This window comes from Acinonyx jubatus, chromosome E2 (genome assembly GCF_027475565.1).
Source record: "Acinonyx jubatus isolate Ajub_Pintada_27869175 chromosome E2, VMU_Ajub_asm_v1.0, whole genome shotgun sequence".
Lineage (NCBI taxonomy): Eukaryota > Metazoa > Chordata > Mammalia > Carnivora > Felidae > Acinonyx > Acinonyx jubatus.
This window is the reverse complement of record NC_069396.1, coordinates 27,755,562-27,777,462: the sequence shown is the minus strand read 5'-3', so window position 1 is coordinate 27,777,462 and position 21,901 is coordinate 27,755,562. Positions and strand designations below refer to the sequence as shown.

The 21,901-nt window shown below is 41.4% G+C and overlaps 1 protein-coding gene across 1 annotated transcript in view; it reads left to right on the top strand.

Annotated features, from left to right (window-relative positions):
• Positions 1 to 21,901, top strand: part of NUP93 (nucleoporin 93) — a 104,414-nt gene that overhangs the window by 20,922 nt on the left and 61,591 nt on the right. The window contains exon 3 of the mRNA XM_015070361.3: positions 8,139 to 8,256. Coding sequence (XP_014925847.1) covers positions 8,139 to 8,256 — 118 coding nt within the window. The remainder of the gene's footprint in view (positions 1 to 8,138; positions 8,257 to 21,901) is intronic.

The window sequence follows — 21,901 nt, the reverse complement described above, 5'->3', positions numbered from 1 at the left end:
TTTAATTGCATCAGCTTTACAGCCTATTAAGAGCAAAAAGGGAAAATGTTTTCTTGGTAACAATTATCAGTCATGCTCTCTTTCTTGTAAATTTCCATTCTTCCTCATCTCTTTCTACCTTAAATTCATTATTTTAGGGAGGAGGAAGTTGGAACATTGAAAGAATGGGTATAGGGTGGGGCAGGTGCTTAAAAAGAAACCAAAGGGCTGATGACTGTATTTTTCCACCTTGATAGGCAGACATAAAGTGTGATGTGAATATTTTAGTACAGGGTGAAGGCAGAGAAGAGAACTGAGTAGGAAACATTTTCTTACATGAAATAAATTTTGAAAGAAAATGTGTCTTTAAGATTTTAGTTCAGATTAAATTGTAGATTTAAGATTGAATTGTTCTGTGCTGAATTCATTTGTTTAAATATACTTTGTTGGATTTTTCATTTCAGGGAACAGATTTGAAAGCTTTTTTGCATGTGTGTTTGATATTTTTAAATTGTTAAATTTCTTCACACACAAAGAATATGCATAACATACATAAAGGTGTAAATCAGGGGTTGTCAGCCTGTGATCCATGAGCCAGATCCAGCCCGCTGCCTGTTAAAGTCTTATTGGAACATGGCCACACTTATTTATGTATTGTCTGTGCTGCTTTTGTGCTACAATAGCAGAGTTGAGTGGTTATGACAGAGACCGTATGGCCTGCAGAGCCTGAAATATTTACTGTCTGCCTTTTACAGGATAAGTTTGCTGACTCCTCGTGTAAATAATAATAAAATGAATTGCACGTTGCACAGTGAAGACATAGATATCGTCAGTATCTGTGAAGCCCTCCCTGGGTACCCATTTTCAATCTCATCCCCCCTCTTTTCCCATCAGAGATGCCTCACTGGATTTTTCCAGTCAGATTCAGAAGCCAAACAACTTAGAGTTGTACAAAGAGAAAGCCAGCAATCACTCTCTGTCCTTAACTTTATCCCCAGAGTAACCAGGGTTATTAATTTGCATATTCTTTCACACTTCTCTCCATGTTCATGCAAAGCATAGATGCACATTTACGTGCCCACAGTTTCTCAGTAAATTATAAATTTACTTGAGGTAATACCACTAAGCAACCTTTTTGAGCACTTGCTCTTTGTCAGGCATTGTGCCAACCACTTTACATGCGTTATATAATTTCTTCTTAAAATAGCCCTGTGAAATAAGTGTTTATTATCTCTGTTTTACAATTGAGAAACGTCAGATAGCAAGGGCCAAGCCAGAATTCAAATGCAGCTTGGTCAGTACGAATCTCTCCCATTCCTGTGGCACTTTTCAGTTCCCAAAGAATTGTCATAGGCGTTCTCCTGGCTGATGGTCACGAGCCTGAGAGGTGAGAGAGGCAGAGATTTGTCTTGACATTTGACAGGAAGAAAATGAAGCTTGGAAAACTGATGTGTCTAAGATTTTCAGGCAGTAGTGACAGGTAAAACTTGAACCCAGGCCTCCTGACTTTGTTTCTATTCCCCGTGTGCTCCTAGAACACCTTTTGTCCTCCTCTTCTGGGACTAGAGTGTTTGACTCCAGCCTCTGTGGTTCTTTGCTCAGGAGAAGCTGCCTGGTTTGTGGAAATTGGGGCAGGTATAAGGCAGGGAGCCTTTGGATTTTCTAGCCTTACAAGCTAGAAGTTTCTGGTACAGCCTTTATCTGTAAAGCCGCTTGTTACCCTAGATTCCCTGCTCCTTTCCTCAGTTTTCAGTCATCTCCCTTTCCCCATCAAGGCTTCTGCCTGTGACTGGACAGTTCCTGTGGGTGCTACCCCCTCAGATGGGACCTTTCTCTTTGGACTATTCTAATAGCTCGGTTTTCCATGTCAAGGCTGTCAACCCTTGTACCCCTTAAAATTGCCTAGGCATTGGGCACATTCCCACATACCACGGGTGGAGATATGGCACTTGTGGGACAGAATTTGGCAGTCCCTCTTGCAGCAGTCCCCCTTCCAGGGTCCGTCCCAAAGATACACTGGCAAAACTATGAAAGACGTATGCCCAGCAACATTCATTGTGGCATCATTTGTGATGGCAAAAATTGGAAATGACTGAAGCATCCGTCCATAGGGAACTGGTTGGATAGATGTGGTATGTCTTCGTAATGGAGTACTTTTCAGTAGTACAGAAGGATGAGAATGTACACCACTATGGAATGACTCCAGGAGATATTGCCAAGTAAAATAGAAAATAAGGTGGAGAAATATGTACAGTACTCTTACTTATTTAAGAAAGCAGGTAAAAGACACCCAGTGTTCATGAATTGGAAGACTTAATATTATTAAGATGTTAATTCTTTCAAAATTGATCTGCAGATTCAGTGCAGTCCTTATCAGAATCCCAGCTGGCTTTTTTTTTGCAGAAATTGACAAGTTGATCCTATAATCCATGTGGAAATACAAGAGACCTAGAGTGGCCAGATTTTTAAAAGGCAGGAGAAAGTTGGAAGGCTTATAGTTTCAATTTTGTAACTTCAGACAAAACTACCGTAATCGACACCATGTGGTACTGGCATTAAGGACAGACAGTTGAATAGAATTATGAATCCAGAAATAAACCCATGTGTCTATGATCAGCTGATTTTCAACAAGAGTGCCAAGAGCATCTAGTGTTTTTTTCAACAAATAATGCTGGGACAACTGAGTATCTATATATAAAAGAATGAAGTTGGACACCTTAACTCTAAATGGAATACAGACCTAAATGTAAAGAGCTAAAGCTTTAAAACTCTTAGAGGGAAACATAGGTCTAAATCTTTCTGACCCTAGGTTAGGCAGAACCTTGTTAGATAGGAAACCAAAAGCACAAGCGACCGATTAAAAAATAGGTAAATTGAGCTTCATCAAAATTAAAAAATTTTGTACTTCAAAGGACACAAGAAAGAAAACCCACAGAATGGGAGAAAATATTTGCAAATTATTTATCTGACAAGGGACTTGTATCCAGAATATTGTTAAAAACTTACAACACAATAAAAACACAACCCAATTTAAAAATGAACAGAAGATCTGAATAGCTGTATCTCCAGAGACGATGTACAGTCAACAAGCAAATGAAGATATGTTCAACATCACCAGCCATCAGGGAAACGCGAATCAAAACCACAACATACTGGGGCGCCTGGGTGGCTCCGTCGGTTAAGCGTCTGACTTGAGCTCAGGTCATGTTCTCGCGGTTTGTGAGTTCAAGCCCCATGTTGGGCTCTGTGCTGACAGCTTGGAGCCTGGAGCCTGCTTTGGATTCTGTGTCTCCCTCTCTCTCTGCTCTTCCCCCACTCATGCTCTCTCTCCTTGAAAAATAAATAAACATTAAAAAAAAACACACAACATACCACTTCACACACACATTAGGATGGCTATCATTCAAAGACAGACCATAGTACGTGTTGAGCATGTGGAAAAAGTTGAAACTTCCCTATACTGTTGGTGGGATGATTAGTGGCCCAGTAGAGGTGGTGAGGTATTGACTCTGGACTCATTAGATCACGTTTGAAATTTGCGCTCATGGTCTCTTGGAATTTGCTAACCTTGGGAGGGGCCGTCCTTCCGATGTCAGCAAGGCCCCAGTTGTGAGAGCATCAGATACAGAAAATAAAAAGGCATGATTAATACAAAAAGTAAACAAACAAAAGGTTACTTACTGGAAAGGGAGGGAATAAAGTAGAGAAAACAGGGACTTTTTTTTTTTTTTTAAATAAATTTGACTTGGGAATTGTGTAAATATTTTACATTATTATAAGACAAAATTAAATTTCAAAAAAGGAGTTCCTAAAAAAGGAAAGTAAATGCTTAATCCAGTTGGTGACATAACCACACATAAAGGAACAGTTCCAAGTGATATCATAATCTGTCTTCAGTCATCATGTCGGAGGTGTTGTTACTGCTCTTTTGGGACTGTTGTGTGTATAGTATAGGATAAAGCAAATAAGTAGTTAGGGTGGTGATGTTGAGAACTGGAACTTTTAGTGTGGGAGATGCAGATAGAAAATCTGTGAAGTTAACCCCAAACTTTGTGTTTTAAATTTTAAATTGGAAGCATCAGTATAAACTCATGATGTAATCTATCTTAAGAAAATTGAAACAGAAGTAAAAACTTCATGTCTAGCTCTGCTTATGGAAAAGGCCTAGAAAGAGTGTAGCAGTGAGCAGGCCTAGTGCCTCTGAAATCTATTTTTTTTGTTTGTTTATTTATTTTGAGATAAACCAAGCGTGAGCAGGGGAGGGCCAGAGGGACAGGAGAGGGAGAATGCCAAGCAGGCTCCACACGGTCAGTGTGCAGAGCCCCACTTGGTGCTCAAACCAATGAAACCGTGAGATTATGATGTGAGCTGAAATCAAGAGTCGGACAGATGCTTAACTGACTGAGCCACTCAGGTGCCCCTAAAATCCATTTTTTAATAAAAGCAGCTGGGGCTCTTTGGAGAGTTAGCTGACTCCAGGTCTGGGGCAGGTCTGTGTAAGATGAACATGAGACACCTCGTCATATCAAACAGAGGGAAGTTATGAAGGTCTACCTGAGTCGTGTCAAAAGAACTCAGAAACCATCTTCAGAAGGTCTCTACTGGCTGAAGAGACAATTTGAGCATCATAAGGGTAGAACTACAATGGATTGAAACACATCAATAAGTGTTTAATATATTCCGGTTCATATATCTATGAATATCTATGAGTTCATAATGACATTAAAACGAAACTCATCAGTCACTTTGAGGGTGCTGGAGAACGATCTCCTAATTCAGAGTAACCATAGTGGATGAAGAGAGTTTCTCTGAAAGGAAATATTCTAGCTGATAAAAATAGAATACCACCATTTTGCAACCCCTTGGGAATTAATGACTCTCAGCAGTGATCACCAGTATCTGCCTACATTCCGAAAGAAATAACCAGACATTGCAGACTTCTTCATCAAAATCTCAAGTAATCTAAGCAAAAAATAATGCCACCCAAATCCAATCAGACCTTTAGAGCTTATTTTCAATCTAAAGGAAACACAGAGGCTGGAGGAACATGTTAAACAGCATGTGGGGTTGCAGTCAGTAAAACCTGTTACGGGAGAAACTACGCCCTTGCTACTTTTAGTGTAGTCCCATAGGTAAACAGGATTGCGAGCTTTTTAGAAATGGAGAATCTCACGCCGCCCCATCCTGGACCTACCGAATCAGAGTCTACCTTTTAATATGCTTTGCAGGTGATTCACATGTACAGTTCAAGTCTGAGTTGTACTGCTCTACAGGACAAATAATCCAGAGTCTCCAATAAAGAAATTGTAAGAAAAAAAATGAGATGGGGGAGCAACCTGTAGATTAGAAAGGATTTAGGAAGCATATCGTCATTCACAAGCAGAGACCCTTATTTGTATCCCATTCCAAAAAAGCCACGCATTTTTAAATTATGAAATAATTGGGGAGTATTTTAGATCTACTTCAGAATAATCTGGGTGGTGGAAAGAGGAAGGTAGGTAGGGATTCACATGAAACGGAGTAGGCTATGACATGTTAATTGTTGAAGCTGGATAATAGGTACAAGGAAATTTACTATTTTAATTTTGTATTTAAAATTATTTTTCTATAAGTTAAAAAATTTTTTTTAACATTTATTTATTTTTGAGAGACAGAAAGTGCGAGTAGTGGAGGGGAAGAGAGAGAGGGAGACTCAGAGTCTGAAGCAGGCTCCAGGCTCTGAGCTGTTAGCAGAACCTGATGCAGGGCTCGAACCCACGAACTGTGAGATCATGACCTGAGCCGAAGTTGGACACTTAACCAACTAAGCCGCCCAGGTGCCCCGTGTTTTTCTATAAGGGTTTAAAAAGGAGGGCCCACTAAGATGACTATATTCAAAAAGGTAATAAATATTGGTGAGGTTGTACAAAAAATTGGAACCCTTGTACATCGCTGATGGGAATATGAAATGGTATAACTGCTTTGGAAAACCATCTGGCAGTTCTTCAGAAGGTTAAACAGAGAATTATTGTATGATCTAGCAATTCTACTTGAAGGTATATATATCCAAGAAAAATGAAAACATATATTCACACAGAAACTTGTACTTGAATGTTCATGGCAGCATTTTTCATGATAGCCCCAAAGTGGAAACAGCCCAAATGTCTTATCAACTGATGAATGGATACATACATAAATACAAAATGTGATGTATCCATATAATGGAATACTGTTCAGTTATAAGAAGAAATAAAGTGCTGATACAGGTTACAACATGGGTGAATCTTGAAAAAGTGTTATGCTAAATGAAAGAAGCTAGTCGCAAAAGGGATGTATTGTATGATTTCATTTAGATGAAATGTCCAGAATAGGGCAGATCTGTAGAGACAGAAAATAGATGAACGGTTGCCAAGTGTTGTGGGGAGTTTGGGAAGGGACATGAGGAATGACTGCTGGTGGCTAGGGTTTTGGAGGGTGATGAAAATGTTCTAAAATTGTGGTGATGGCTGTACAACTCTATGAATACACTAAAACCAATTGAATTGTATGGTATGTGAATTATATCTGAGTAAAGCTATTATAAAAGGAAGGAGGGTGTTACCCTGATAGCCATGCTCCAGGCTTCACCCAGCACTACTCAGAATCATTGGGAGGAAAGTTGCCTGGGTGATTCTAATGTGTAGCCAGGGCTGGGGACTGCTGTATTAGAAAGTTAGCTATTACGGATTATTAGAAGAGAGCTAAGATTGCCTATCTGACATGGTAGCCTGGAGGAGAAACCTCAGAGATGGCATTCTAGTTAACCCCTCTAACATGGAAGAGACAAAAATCTACAGTGGGGAGCCCTCTGGGTGCACACCATCTATTTCTGTAGTGCTTAGAAGAATAGAAATAAACACGGAGTCCTTTCTCTTCTCCAGTAAGTCTGTTAGTTCAGGACTGGAAATCTTAGGTGTCACCCCTATAAGTGTTAGGGTTATTTGTGCCGCCAAGGGGTCTAGCTTCTTCTCAGTTAGAAGGGACATGAACTTTGTCGGTGGGATTTTGGGTACTAAATCATCATCCAGGAGAAATGGTCTAAGCATCCAATTCTAAGTTTCTTTCTTCCAGAGAGTGTTCTAGATATTAGAAAGACTGTGATTTATAAAAAAAACAAACAAACAACAAACAACTCTCCCATTGTTACATTGCCCCAGGTGAGTAGAAGTGAAACCAGCCATATTTTTCCCATCTCTCTTCAAAAGCATTTATTAGGTGACAGGCTCCTGTATTATTGGACTGGGCAACAGAGAGGGAGCTTGAAGATGTGATAGATATGACGTTTGGCATTTATTTATTTAATACTTATTTTGAGAGAGAGTGTGTGCTTGCACCTGCACAGGAATAGGAAAGGAGCAAAGAGGGAATCCCAAGCAGGCTCCGTGCTGTCAGCACAGAGCCTGATGTGGGGCTCTGTCCCACGAAGCATGAGATCAAGACCTGAGCCAAAATCAAGAGTCGATTGTTCAACCGACTGAGCCTCCCAGGGGTCCCTTGTGTTTGGCTTTTAAAGGGAAGCCATGGGGAACCAGCCTTGGATTTGGGTTTGACTGCACTTTGCAAATCATTGATGGCCCCAGACTTCGTTTTCTCAGCTGATGAATAAAGTTTCTACTGGGTTACTCCTGAAGCTTCTAAAATTTGTGGTTCACTATAATCTGTCTTTACAGACACTGTGAATACAGGATGGCGATAAGAGTTTGTGCTCTGGAGCCTGATGACCTGGCTCTGCCGTTTCCTGGCTCTGTGACTTTGGATAAGTCAGTCAGCCTCTTTGCACTTTAGTTCCCCCATCTGTATGTAAAATGGGGATTGAGAATAGCATTTACCTCGTGATTTACTTTGCTGTAAAATGTTTGTAGTAGTCTAGCCTATCATTTTATTGATATTCTATCATTTTATTTAGGCAAGTTCTTTAGTGTAATTCAGGCATGATCAGAACTATCGCTTATTACCAGATACAATACCGTGTCTGTTATTCCATGTGATAGATCTTTATGGAAAGGCATAAAAAAACCATATAAAAGTGTCTGGGCTGTACGTAGGAGGTTTTGAATAAAAAAATTACTCTCTAATATCTTATGAAGCATATTAGATGTCCTAATCCTGCTTTTTTCTCCCTGCCCTGTATGCTCGTGTAGGTCAGTTCTCCTCGGGTCTCGGGGACTTGACATATCCCACATCTCCCAGCGTTTGGAGAGCCTCAGTGCAGCCACCACCTTTGAGCCTCTTGAGCCTGTGAAGGATACAGACATTCAGGTAAGAGCTGCCAGGTGCCAGGTCTGGTGCGGGTGGAACCCTAGCATGCAAACCAGGCTGAAGGCCCTGGACCTTTGTTGTCCAGAGGATGTAGGAATTTTAGATTTCTTTGTTAATTCTCTTCCCTAGAGATCAAGAGAATGGGAGACTCTGCTTTGGAGATATGGTGGGCAACATCGGTTACTTTCAGAGTGCTCTGAGAGGCTGAATTTAGGAAAGCAATTCTGACCTGTACTTTTTAGATTATTGTAATTATGAGAACAGATTTTCCTTCCTTCCTTGGGCTTTAATCCAAGGCACAGAGACATTAGTTATAAGTTTCTCTTGCTTTCTGTGCTGGATCTCAAATAATTTTACTCTTTGTCTTCCACATTTCTTTTCTACATCTTACTTGTATTGGTTGGCAAAGAGCTGGGGAAAACTTAGAGTACTGTTTACTGAAATGTACTCATCGATTTCTAGGAAGTATTTGGCTGCATTAGAGGCACCAGGAAATGGTCTAATAGAGCACTCCAGTCTCATTTAACCTAACATGCCACTGGCATAATTGATTGCTGTTTTAATCTAATCAGAAACTGGTATGTGCGTATGTGTGCACGCACACACACAGATTGTTAAGGAAAACCTTGTGATTCATTTAGTTTTGAGGAATTGGGAGGCTGCATTCATGTTAGAGTGAAGGGACAGTGAACTGCCATTTTAATCATTGATTCACATTTGAAATGAAAGGATGCAGGTTCTACAAAGGCAAACCATTGTACAGATGGGTACTAATCGTGTTATTATTTGGGCTCAGTTTGAATTAATACTCTCTACCCACTATCCTTCCCAAGAACTATTTTTATCCATCTAATGGCCACCGTTCTACTGCATTTATTCCATTTCAGTAACTGAAAACTCTGTGTTTGTGTTGAGTTAAATAACTATAGATGTTATTTTTCCTGTTATTGATATGTTTCCATAGTCTTCAGTTTTTTTAAATCTTGTGTACTAAATCATAATTGCTTGTCACCTTATAGATGGCTGCTCATTTCCATGTAATCTTTTTAAATTTTTTAATGTTTTATTTATTTTTGAGAGAGAGAGGGAGAGAAAGTGTGTGCGCTTGAGAGTGGAGGGGGCGGGGGCGGCAGAGAGAGAGGGAGACACAATCTGAAACAGGCTCCAGGCTCCGAGCTGTCAGCACAGAGCCCTACGTGGGGCTCAAACTCACGAACTGGGAGATCATGACTGAGCTGAAGTTGGACGTTTAACCAACTGAGCCACCCAGGCGCCCCTCCATGTAATCTTAAAATGGCATGTGTGTGTAACTGTTGTTTCTGTTTTATTTTTAGCTGTACCTTTTTGTCCCTTCTCTTTTACTGCTTGATGCTCTATAAACCGATACTTATAACAAGGATGAGGTGGGCAAAAGGGATAGAGCTCAAATTAATTTGAATAATCATATATTTTGAAGAGCATCCCTAATAGTGTGGAAGAAGTGGCACTCACTATAAGGTTGTGTGTGTGTTTTTAATGTTTAAAATTCCAAAGAAGTTTTTTTTTTTTTTTAAACCACCAGCTTTTAAATGTTCTTTAACATATCTGTAATACATATTTGGAGTACTCAGCACATTTAGTAATGCACTTCATGAATTCCCTCTGATGTGGTACTCCATTTTTTTGATTTGAGATATTAATGACAGGTTTATAAATGTATCGAGTCATGATGATCCTCTAACCTTCTGTTTAATGCATGAACACTCTGCTTCAACACCCCCATTAGATGGTTTCCCAGCAGTGGATGCTCGGTCACATCAAAGAGAGTTTCTTAATTTGGAATGAGCATGGCTAAGAGTTTTGGTCCTGCACCACTGGGAAATCTTTGAACTTTGAGAGGAAGCGTGCTTCCATTTCAGAATTTTACCTCAAGCCTTTTCCAGAATAGCTCCAAAAATGCAAAATGGTCAATCCAAGAGAACTTTTGATGAATTGGGAATTGATCATCTAGACCTAAAGATTTAAGACTTACTATTTTCAAAATATTCTGTTGATTTCATCTTCTTGCCAACAAAGGCAAAGGAGAACTCAATTTAAGTTTTAAAGGGCTGAGGCCTTGGCTTTATCTGAGATGGTTCTAGTATTGATAGGGGTTAGAAGTTTTGTATTGTGGGGCTCACCCCGCCTGTACTTAAGCCTCCTGTGCATACAGTATCTTCTTGTTTAGTACAAGAAGTACACTTCTTGTTTAGTAGTTAGATGTAAGTGCCAAGTCAGCTTTCACCCTGAACATGGAGCATTCTTTCTTTTAATCCTTCTCATTGCATTGTTGGTGTTCCAAGAAGAGTCAACTTGGTCATTTTCAGTTTTTTGCTTTTACAAAAGCCAGATGTACTTTTCGAGAGACTTTTTTTCTCATTTATTTTAACAGCTTTATTTATTTTATCTTTTTAAATGTTGATTTATATTCTAGAGAGAGAGTGTGCACGGGCATGAGGGAGGGGCAGAAAGAGAGAGGGAGACGGAGAATCCAAAGCTGGGCTCTGAGCTGTCAGTGCAGAGCCCACCTTGGGGCTCAAACTCATGAAATGAGATCATGACCTAGGCTGAAGTTGGACACTTAACCGACTAAGCCACCCCGGCTCCCCTTAACATACTGAGATACAGTCCACATACCATAAACCTAATGGACTTTTGTGTATAAATTTTTCCAACCAGGGCCGTTTTTGAGATGCGAATGCATCTTAATCCCACATGCCGAGTATCAGTCAGAGTGAATTTATTATGTCAGTTTATAAATTCGTAGAGGGAAATGCTGAAGGATCCTTTGATGGATGCTGTCCGAGACTTTGTACCACCCATTGTTTATATTACTTAGAAGCCTGAAAAGGCATTTCCCCATGTGTAGATATACATATAGATACGTGTGTAGTCCTTTTCTGTTTGATGAACATTGATTGTTTCCTTCTGTTTCTCATGGAAAGCGTGAAATTAATAGAGGATTTTCACTGTTGCTGTTTGGTTGTTTGTCACGACTGATGATGTTGGCATGCACTGAATATGCAATTTTAAAAGACTGTAGTGGCCAGCAAAAGTAACCTATTAAAAAAATTTACTTATATCTATATGTATGGCTAACGCTAGGAGAATTTTTTAAAATATGTATTGGTTTTCTTTTTTGGAAATGGTTATAAAGAAGCCTGCATGTTTGTGTAATAGAGGTGAAGAGCAATGGCTGTTAACAGAGCAGGGCACCGCGATGACCGTACTGCTCTGTCCTAAGTTACTTCGTGGTGCTTGCAAGCACAGGCCTTCTCACAGAGATCCACGTGCTCACTTCTGTCTTTGGAAGAAAAATATCAAGGGCAGGTTGCACATCTTTACTATGATCTGAACGGACGTAATGTACCACGGATGATGTGTATTATATAGTAATAAGGTGCGAATTTACACAGTTTGGTTATATTGTGGGCTTTTCACTAAATTACATGTATATTTCAAGAAGGCTGTGCGGAAATTGCCTGAGTTGGCCATAAAAATGGGAGCTGCAGTTTCTCTGCATTAGGCTCTATTACTTCCAAATGGCATGGGACCAAAATATAATAATGTTATTGCTAAACTTTATTGTATTAGATTCCTAGGGCGGTCACAACAAGTTTCCACAAACTTAGTGGCCTAAAACGTTAGCAATTTGTCCTCTCACAGTTCTAGACTCTAGAACTTTGAAATCAAGGTGTTGGCAACACCATGCTCCCTCTGAAGGCTGTAGGGGAGAATCTTTCCTTTTGTAACTTTTGGTGGCACCAAGCTGTTTCTTAACTCCGGTGTCTTCCCCATCTCCACAAGATTTTCCTCCTCTGTGTCCAGTCTCCCTCTCCTTTCTCTCATAAAGACACCAGTCATTGGGTGTAGGGCCTATCCTATATCCAGGATGATCTCATCTTGGGATCCTTATCTTAATCACATATGCAAAGATCATATTTCCAAATAAGGTCATATGCACAGGGACTAGAAGTTAGGATTTACACATGTCTTTTTGGTGGGGGGACACAGGTCAATCCACTACACGTACAGTGCCAGAAATTTTAAGACTAAATTAACCGTAATTAATGAAACATTATCAAATCTAATTCTTTCATAGCTGTATGGAGTATTGGGCTAAAACATCTATTGCTAGTTGTTCCAGTAATTGCAGACCTCAACCAGATATCTGATCTCGCCCTCATCATTCTCTTTGGGGCCTTTAGGAGGACCCCTATCTGACTTCAGAGTTTAATAGTAGTTATTCTTTCCAAACAGACTAACGCTCCAATGTGTTTAACATCTTCCGTTTTCTTTCTTTTTCTTTTAAGTTTATTTATTTATTTTGAGAGAGAGAGAGAGAGAGAGAGTGAATGAGTGCGCGTGAGTGGAGAAGGTCAGAGAGGGAGAGAGAGAATCCCAGGCAGGCTTCATGCTGCATGGGGCTTGATTTCATGAACTGTGAGATCATGACCTGAGCCAAAATCAAGAGTCAGACGCATAACTGACTGAGCCACCCAGGCACCCCAAGAGATATCTATAGAGACTTTTTTTTTTAATTTTTTTTTCAACGTTTATTTATTCTTTTGGGGGACACAGAGAGACAGAGCATGAACGGGGGAGGGGCAGAGAGAGAGGGAGACACAGAATCGGAAACAGGCTCCAGGCTCTGAGCCATCAGCCCAGAGCCTGATGCGGGGCTCGAACTCACGGACCGCGAGATTGTGACCTGGCTGAAGTCGGACGCTCAACCGACTGCGCCACCCAGGCGCCCCTATAGAGACGTTTTTAAAATAGAAACAGTTTACTTTTCTAAAGCATTACATACTAGTGTTTGGAGTATGTATCGGTCGGATTAACTTGTGATACTTTACTGCAGTGTGGGGAATAAACTTAAGAATTCCCTGAGCTTGCACCAATGGGTTAACAAGGCATAAAGAATTAGACAACCATAGGATGTACACACCCAAGTTTGGGTAAACAAGATTAGATAAACGGGGCAAAGGCCCCCAGTATAGGACAAGTGGGGCAAAGGCCTCCAGTATAGGACAAAGGTATAGGAATAGGGAATCTCAGGATGAAAACATCCAAGATGAGGTACACAAGATTAGGTATTCTGGGTGGAAACACCCCAACTTAGTACAATAGCAGAAAGCTGCTTTCACTGGAAGGAAGGACCAAATTAGGTAAATGGGTAAATAGGGCTATAGACTGCTGCAGGGCGAAGTTGCCCAGAGCAGAGCTAGTTAGCAAAAGAAAGGTGCCTTGTTGACCCTGAGGTAGCATGCTTTGTGTTTCTTGTCCCCTAGACCAGTTTAGGTAAACAGAGGTGGTGCCTCACTTCTGCTGTAAGTAACCTCCCGCCTGTGCCAGGATTTTCTTTTGTATTAACCCAAACCCTTAACACCACCTATCTTCAAAACCCCCTTTTCCCTCACACCCATGAGTTAATGTTCATGATTTCATTGTTTCTTTGTGCACGCCCATCACCACGTTTGTCACCACATTTGTGTCTTCTGATCCTAACAGAAACAGAGCAAGGACCCTTAACTCGGGGCTCTTGTCTCCTCTTGGACGTTAGCCTCTCTCGCATTTTTAATCCTGCATCCCGCTTTCTTGCTGGACAAGAGAGAACTCCAGACTCAGAGGCTGCAGTGGTAGCCAGTGGTAGCACACTGCAGTAGAAGGAGCTGTCTTGTGTGTGTGCATGTGAATATTTGGACTTCAGCCACCTGTCTTTAGCCTAGAGTAGTGCCTCTGAAATGTCCGAGGCCTCACTTGTGAGGCTCTCCTCATGTGCGCCTCTTTCGCGGCCTTCTCAGATCTCTCCCCACAGCCTACAAATGCAGTGTGTCCGTTTTATTGCCTAGGAAAAAAACCAAAACTTTCCAAATGTTTCCCCACAAAGTAAACAGAAATTGAGCTTATGTTCGAATTAATTTAGCAGTCCATTTGGATCTTACATAAGTGATTCTTATCTATTCAGATCCTTCTACCAAAAAACAAAAAAAAACAAAAAAAACCCAAAACACAAAAACCCAAAAAAACAAAAGCAGAAAGAAGGATCCTGTACGGAAGTTCTTCATAATCTGTGTAAATTTCCGGATGGAAATCTGTCCTGCCCTGTCTGAGTAAAGAGAAAATGAAGTCTTAAATGGTGGATAAAATAACTGTATCAAAATTGGAGCCAGAGAAACTGATTTATCAATTACAAGGCTAATGATACAATAATAATTCACTTGTCAGACACTTGTCTTGCCTACCACATTGCATCCATAATAAAATATTCATTGTTTCCTTCCTTTTTCTGCCCTTGGCCTTGGCAATGTAGAGTATGCTCAGACCACTCTTAGCTTATGTTTTATTTATTTATTTTTTTTAATTTTTTTTTTCAACGTTTATTTATTTTTTTTGGGACAGAGAGAGACAGAGCATGAACGGGGGAGGGGCAGAGAGAGAGGGAGACACAGAATCAGAAACAGGCTCCAGGCTCTGAGCCATCAGCCCAGAGCCTGACGCGGGGCTCGAACTCACGGACCGCGAGATCGTGACCTGGCTGAAGTCGGACGCTTAACTGACTGCGCCACCCAGGCGCCCCTCTTAGCTTATGTTTTAAATAATCAGAAGAAACTAAATAGCTTTAGTAAGTATAAAAATGAATCACTGCTTGTGTAACCCATTATCACCTAAATTGTTATTTTCCCGGTTTATCTTTTAATTTTATATCTTCGGAATTAAGAGACTGCTGCTTAAATGGAGCTATATATAACAGCTAAGCAGAAAAGTGGTTGTGTTGCTTACTAATTGTGTGTTTGTAGTACTGGCAAGTTGTTAGTGGGGAATTGGTTCCAGAAATCCTGTGGCAGTTTGTTTTGTTGGAAAGAGGGTCAGACTTGCCTAGAGTGATTAGTGTGCTAATAGCAGCTCTTCAGGAATATTACTGGCAAAATATTAATATTGAGGAAGAAGTGTGGTAAGCTTTCCCTTGCTTAAGCCAACTGCGGGAAGGTGCAGTCTGAAGGGATGAACGATATCTGAACTCTGGGATTATTTTTAAGTAGCCCTTTTCATTTGTTTCTAGAAATTGAAACTACTGAGCATGCATACCGAGGACAGGTCTGACCAGAGCTGCTTTCATAGATTTAAGGAAGAGATGGGGTTCGTTCATTAAGAGTTGCATCTGTTTGCATGCTGATAATTTGTGTAATAGTCCTGAGAAATGTTTTAAGTGGGCAAAATATACCTAGCTCCCCTGTTGTTTCAGCTGTTAGTATGCCTGAGCAGGCTTTTCTGTGGTGGTGATCTAGCCCACATTGGATGATTAGAATTTTTGAATTGATGGCACCCTGAAGGAATGAGATCTTGCTCTTTAATTGTTCTCACGTAATATAAAAATATAAGAGAATCTAAGAGCGTGAAGGTTTTTTGTTTTTTTTTTTTGTTTTTTTTTTGGGGGGACAGAGAGAGAGCATGAACGGGGGAGAGGCAGAGAGAGAGGGAGACACAGAATCGGAAACAGGCTCCAGGCTCTGAGCCATCAGCCCAGAGCCTGACGTGGGGCTCGAACTCACGGACCGCGAGATCGTGACCTGGCTGAAGTCGGACGCTTAACAGACGCCCCGAGGTGAAGGTTTTTAGTTAAGCATTTGTCTTTATTGACCTCCTTGCTTACATTCCTCTTGCCCCTAAAAGAGTCAGTGGGAAGTTGATGGTAACCTTTCTTTTGAGTTTTTAGAGGACTTTAATGGATATTTGAATCTTGCCCTTTTGGAGCTTTGTAACAGCTGCTTATCCTGGACTTAAATCAAACAACCTATAGTTAATGTCTTGGGTTCACACTAGCTAATGAATCCAATTCTCATGGGATCCAAAGCCCTGCTAGCTGGAGAGAAACCTTTTCCTGGAACAAACACCAGGTACGTTTTAGGCCAGCATTCAGTTGCAGTGGCCAGACTGCATATGGAAAAGACCTCCATTTCACTGTGCCTCAGCTTCTTGTTCAGGGCCGTCATGGTGCCAGGCTTTGTCTCTTGTGTGAACACTGCAGTGTCCACGTCACTCCCACTTAAACATATTTGCTATTCCTTGTCGCTAAATCCTGACCCAGGGTAAATCTCAGAGCTGGTAAAAACCAGTAAACATGTAAAAAAGAAAAAAATAGTGTCTTCCCAGAAGCCGGTTAATATGCCATCCTGTTTTGTGTTTGTAATTAGGTATTCTGATCCTGATTACTGGGGTAAGTACTGAAATGATTTAATTTTTCTGCCTGTCTGTGATAAGGGAAAAGGTAGGCATTGTGGTCTGGTGGAAAGTATGCAATTACATTAAAGTATCCTGTGAATGGAATTAAAAATGGTAACTTTGGAATAAAAATGGGTGTTAAAGGCGTCGTCTGTGGAAAATGTGAAAAACTGCTTTTATGTGAGCCAAGGATATAAGATTTCAGCCTTTTTACTTATCCATTCACACTTACTCCTGAATGCAGGGCTTTCAGAACAAGCAAGTAAATGGATGCTGAATGCGTTCTGAGCAAGCAGGAAATGACAGGCTTCTTTGTCTTCTCAGAGGTTTCTTATATCCTGTAGTGAGCAAGGGAATATCAATTACCAACTAAAGAAGAAAGAAGTTGGAATGGTTCTGTAGAAGTGTTTTAGAAGAAGCCCATGGCTAAAATATTTATCCATGAATGTAATAGAGCACTTCAAATATTGGCCAGGCCCTGGTGCCTTTGAACCAGAGTTGAGTCATCCCCTCCCTCCTTCATGAGCTGTCTCTTAACCTGCCGATATCTATTGATGCCCCAGCACTGTGGAGACGGGGAGCATATATTGTCATCTTCAGTCTGGTGTCTTTAAAAGTTGCTTGGTTTCAGGAACCAGAAATGGGCATGTCTTTTCATCTGCTGACCTATTTGATACTGGAGTGAGTGTAATTTAAATGGGAGTTAAAACCTCATTGAATATCGAACACATTACTGTAGACCAGTCCGTCGTTCTCAAATGGCAGCCCTTGACCCTGTGTATCACTTTGATCCGCTTGCTGCGGCACCCTGTGATCTCTTACTTCCGTTTTGGATTGTTCGATCTGAAGCTTTCCAGGCCGGTAGCCTGATGTGGCTCCTTCCATTGTTATCAGTTGCAAAGTGTGGTTCTTCGGTTACAAAACTCTGGGGTCCAGGTTCCTACTGTATCCACTAAAAATCCACATTCTGTGAAGGAAGTGAGAGGGAGCTCAGACAGGGGAGACCCCTGGTTTTGCTTCTTTTTGTTTGTTTGTCGGGGACCAGGAACAGAAGAAGCTGGGAGAAAGTCTGGGCAACATCCTTCATGGACAAGACCTGTATTAGAATTTCTTTTGCTGCAGAGCTCTCAGAACTAGTATGTATTGCTTTCTTTTTAAGCTTTTCCCCCATTTCACAGATGCTTGGCTTCCATCTTGTACTTCAGATATGGAGAGGTTCAGTGAGCCCCTCAAGCTCAGGTTGCTGGCAGCCGAGCCGAGACTAAGGCCCTCAGTTCTGACAGCCCCAGGTCTGCAACGCTAACGACGCCACTTTAATTATCTTGGAGGACGGAAGGGCGAGGCTTTGCCTCTCACCGTGGAGTGGCTGTGAGGCTGAGATGCCATCAGCCAAATCCCGCCTGTGCTTTTGAGAGAACCGCAGCCCTGGAAGCACTGCCCAGAGGCTGCTGCGCGGGGCTGGGCGTGACACGGCTTCCAAGAACTTGTACAGAAAGAAGCCTGGTCATATGGAACATATTGACAACCGGCACCAGGCAATTCATTTAATTTATAAAACAAAGGGGAGGATTAGACCAGCAGAATGCAAGTGGGAGGGTGGATTTACTGACTGATTTTTATTATTACTACCTCATTTGGTCTCTTTCTTTGAGTGATATGAGCAGGCTATGAGGGAGAGTTTCCTCTACTCCTCCCTTTTCTTAAAAAAAAAAAAAGTTTGTGTATTTTAAAATGCTGTCACTATCTTAGGGACAGGCTGAAATGGCCATGAAGGTTATAATGTGCTTGATTTGTTCAAGGTACCAAAATAATCTGGTGTGGTATTATCTGGGAGCACTTCGTCTTCTGCCAGGTTTTCTCTTATCCACGGTGCATATCAGTCTCCCATATTGTATCAGATAGGACCAGCGCAGGACCTGGGGGATCCTTGGTTCATGGGCATTCACAGTAGCACTTAGTTCTGTGACGGGGTCCCAAACTGTCCCAGAGGTCTTCACGGCGAAGAAGTATAGTGGTTGGTGTTTTTCTTTTGGAAGGTGTTTACTGAATCGGTGCCTCCCAAATGAGTTTGTCTTAGGCTGAGAGATGCTCTTAGAAAAATACAGTACAAATGAATTACTAGGAGAAAAAAAATGAAATAAAAGACATGCAAAGGATAAGCCTTAGTTTTTCTAATTAAATTCAGTAGACATAAAATTACTCCATCAGCTTGCTATAAAAGTTCTAAATGCTTATTCTCTGTTTTTGTACTTACCTGCTGCAGACCAGGCACCACCTATTTGGGGACTGGTGCTCCTTCAACCACACTTTGAGTAGCGCTAGTTTAAATAGTTGTATTTCCACCCCCCCCCCCCAACCTATCCTCTTTCTCCCTTTCCTTCCTTCCTTTTCTTCCTTTCTTTAGTTTAAGTGTTTCCTGCTGGCGTAGTGAATCATGGCACTAAAGACAAGTTTTAATTCCTGTCTTCTGTTTTAGCCCAGCTAATATTGAGGAGGCAGAGCTAAGGTTTACTGAACATTTATTTTGTCAAGACACTATACTGGGGGGCGCCTGGGTGGTTCAGTCAGTTGAACGTGCGACTTGGTTCTGCTTCAGGTCACGATCTCAAGGTTCATGAGTTCAAGCCCCATATCAGGCTCTGTGCTGACAGTGCAGAGCCTGGTCGGGATTCTCTTTCTCCCTCTCTCTCTGCCCGCCCTCTGCTTGCGCTCTCTCTTTCTCTCTCTCTCTCTCAAAATAAGCAAACTTCAAAAAAAAAAAAAAGACACTGAACTAAACACTTCCTGGGTTTCTGGTAACTATTTCAGGCATATACTATTGTCAGCTGCATTTCACTGATGGGGAAACCTAAGGCCTGCAAAGGCTAGATATGCCAGACTTGAACTCCCTTCTGTTGGTTTGAGTTCAGTACTATGCCCTTAGTCCCCTAGGTTTTAAATTTCATTTGTAGGTCAAAGCTGTTTGGTAAAGAAGTGAATTTTCAAGATATATTTGAAAGAGTAAAGTAGTTGAAGTATTTTAGTAGAAGTACTGCTCAGTGATTGCTCATCTAGAGCAAAATAAAGGCCAGAAAGCCCACAGTGAATGGATGTGGTGGGTATCGCACTTATTTATATATGCTTAGTAGTCAAATCATGTTGACTGAGGGACAAAGCTGGAACATGCTTTCTAAACCTTTACACAAATCCCTGCTGGTTTGGGGGTGTTGGGGGTGGTGCGGGGGGGGGAGAAGTTTTGCAGGAAGGCCAAACCTGCTTCATCCGTTTATCTCCAGGTGCTTGCTTTTTTGCCATAGTTTTGTGCTTGCTGAGCTGTCAGTTTAATTTACTGTCTAAAGCTCAGCCTATTATTCCTCGGGTTTGCTGCCCTACAGGTATACTGTAAAAGGTTTCTGTGAAATCCTAGAGTAGCTTTTAGTTTCGAAATGCCAATGCTTTGTGCTTGTGAAAATAGGTGTGTTCAGCTTCTTGCTTGATCATCTTTGTTTTGTTTTGCTTTGCTTCTGAAGCGGAGCTCAAGTTAGAAGAATGATGCTAGAAGCAATTTAAAGGGCACATCCAGTTTTTTACTGTAATCCTGAACTATTGATTGTTGACTTATTTGTAGGTTTAATGCAGACCCATTTCCTTACTTAGCGTCTGACTGGCCATTAAGCTCTGGCAGTGTGCCGGAATGTTGAAATCTTGCATCTTATAATATGATTTGGCTGTCTAAGGGTATTATGTGTGTTTGGTTTTTATGGACACACACAAGGCCCTTAACTCTGTGTGTGCTCCAGAATACAGGAAAGAATTTCTCTACAGCGAAATTACTCCTGTCTAGGAGACAACACAACAGTGAGGTGACCTGGAGTCGTGTAGATTGGTGCTCTTTGGACTACCTGGCTCTTCAAAATAAATACAGACTAACATAGCGAAATCTCGAGGAGAAGGCCAGGCAGGGAGCTGAAAAGACATGGTGGTGATCCATAGTAGGGCACAGTTAGGCACTCCCATGTAGGTAGCCCTCAGCGTGTGCCTGGTGCCACTCTCCTTGTATGAAGTCGGAATTAGAGTCTAGCCGAGGGGCTGGTAAAGTGTTCTTACTGAGGGAGCTAGGCTTAGAGAGGTTGGAGGAGAAGTAATCATTGTCTGCAAAAGACTTTTACCCTCCTCTTTCATGACCTAGACACCTCTTGACTGGAAGAGAGGGTGAAGCCCGAGGGAGCTACTAACAAGAAAACATTAAATTTGGGATTTTGAGTGTGAATAGGAACTGAATGGCTTTAGAGAAAATCCAGTTTTCCCCCTAATTACAAAAGTAAGACATGCTTAATTCAGAGAACTTGGAAAATGGCCCCCAAATACACTTTCTTGACTGGCTGTATTGCCCCTCCAAGTTGTCCGAACAGCCGGCATTTGGAAGTGTTGGATTGTTTTGACCAGGTAGTTGAGATTATAGAACATCAGTTTGAAGTGACAAGGAAAATTGATTTAATGGAGAGATGATGGATTAGTCCATGAAGTATGTGTTAGAGATCGGCTATAAAAGTGACCCTCATAGTTCAGAATTGGTCAATTCTTCCAAAACGACATACAGTCCTTTCCTTTATTCTGTAAAAGTAAAGCTTCCTAACGTGTGAAGGGGGATCTGAGACATGGCCGGTTTTATGAATAACTATTATGTCATTTTACTACTCCCCTCAAACCATTTGAAAGAATGGTTATCTGTGACTTTGTCCTAATTTGGAAGATGTAGGGGAAAGGAACAGGCCAGGACTATTATGTGAACTTTGAGTGGTACACCATAATAACTCTTCCATTTGTGTGATACTTTGCAGTGGGCTTTGCCCATCACCGTCTTCTTTCTCGTGGTGGAATGGGTTGGATGGGTGTTGGCATTCTGTTTATTTAGAAGGAGAAGATACTGAAACCAAGATGGAGAGTTTACTTACTATGTAAAGGTAGAACTTGAACCCAGACACTTTTTTAAAAATATTTATTTATTTATTTAGTTAGTTAGTTAGTTAGTTAGAGAGCACAGGCGGGAGAGGAGGAGAGACAGAGGGAGACACAGATTCCGAAGCAGGCTCCAGGCTCTGAGCTGTCAGCACAGAGCCCGATGTGGGGCTCAAACCCACCAACCGTGAGATCATGACTTGAGCTGAAGTCAGACGCTTAACTGACTGAGCCACCCAGGCACCCCTGAACCCAGACACTTCTTAATGCATTGCCCTGTGTCCTTTTTTTTTTTTTCTTTAAATGTTGTATTTATCCTTGAGAGATAGACACAGCATGAGTGAAGGAGGGGCAGAGTGAGAGAGGGACACTGAATCTGAGGCAGGCTCTAGGCTCTGAGCTGTCGGCACAGAGCCCGACACGGGGCTTGAACTCACAAGCCGTGAGATCATGACCTGAGCCGAAG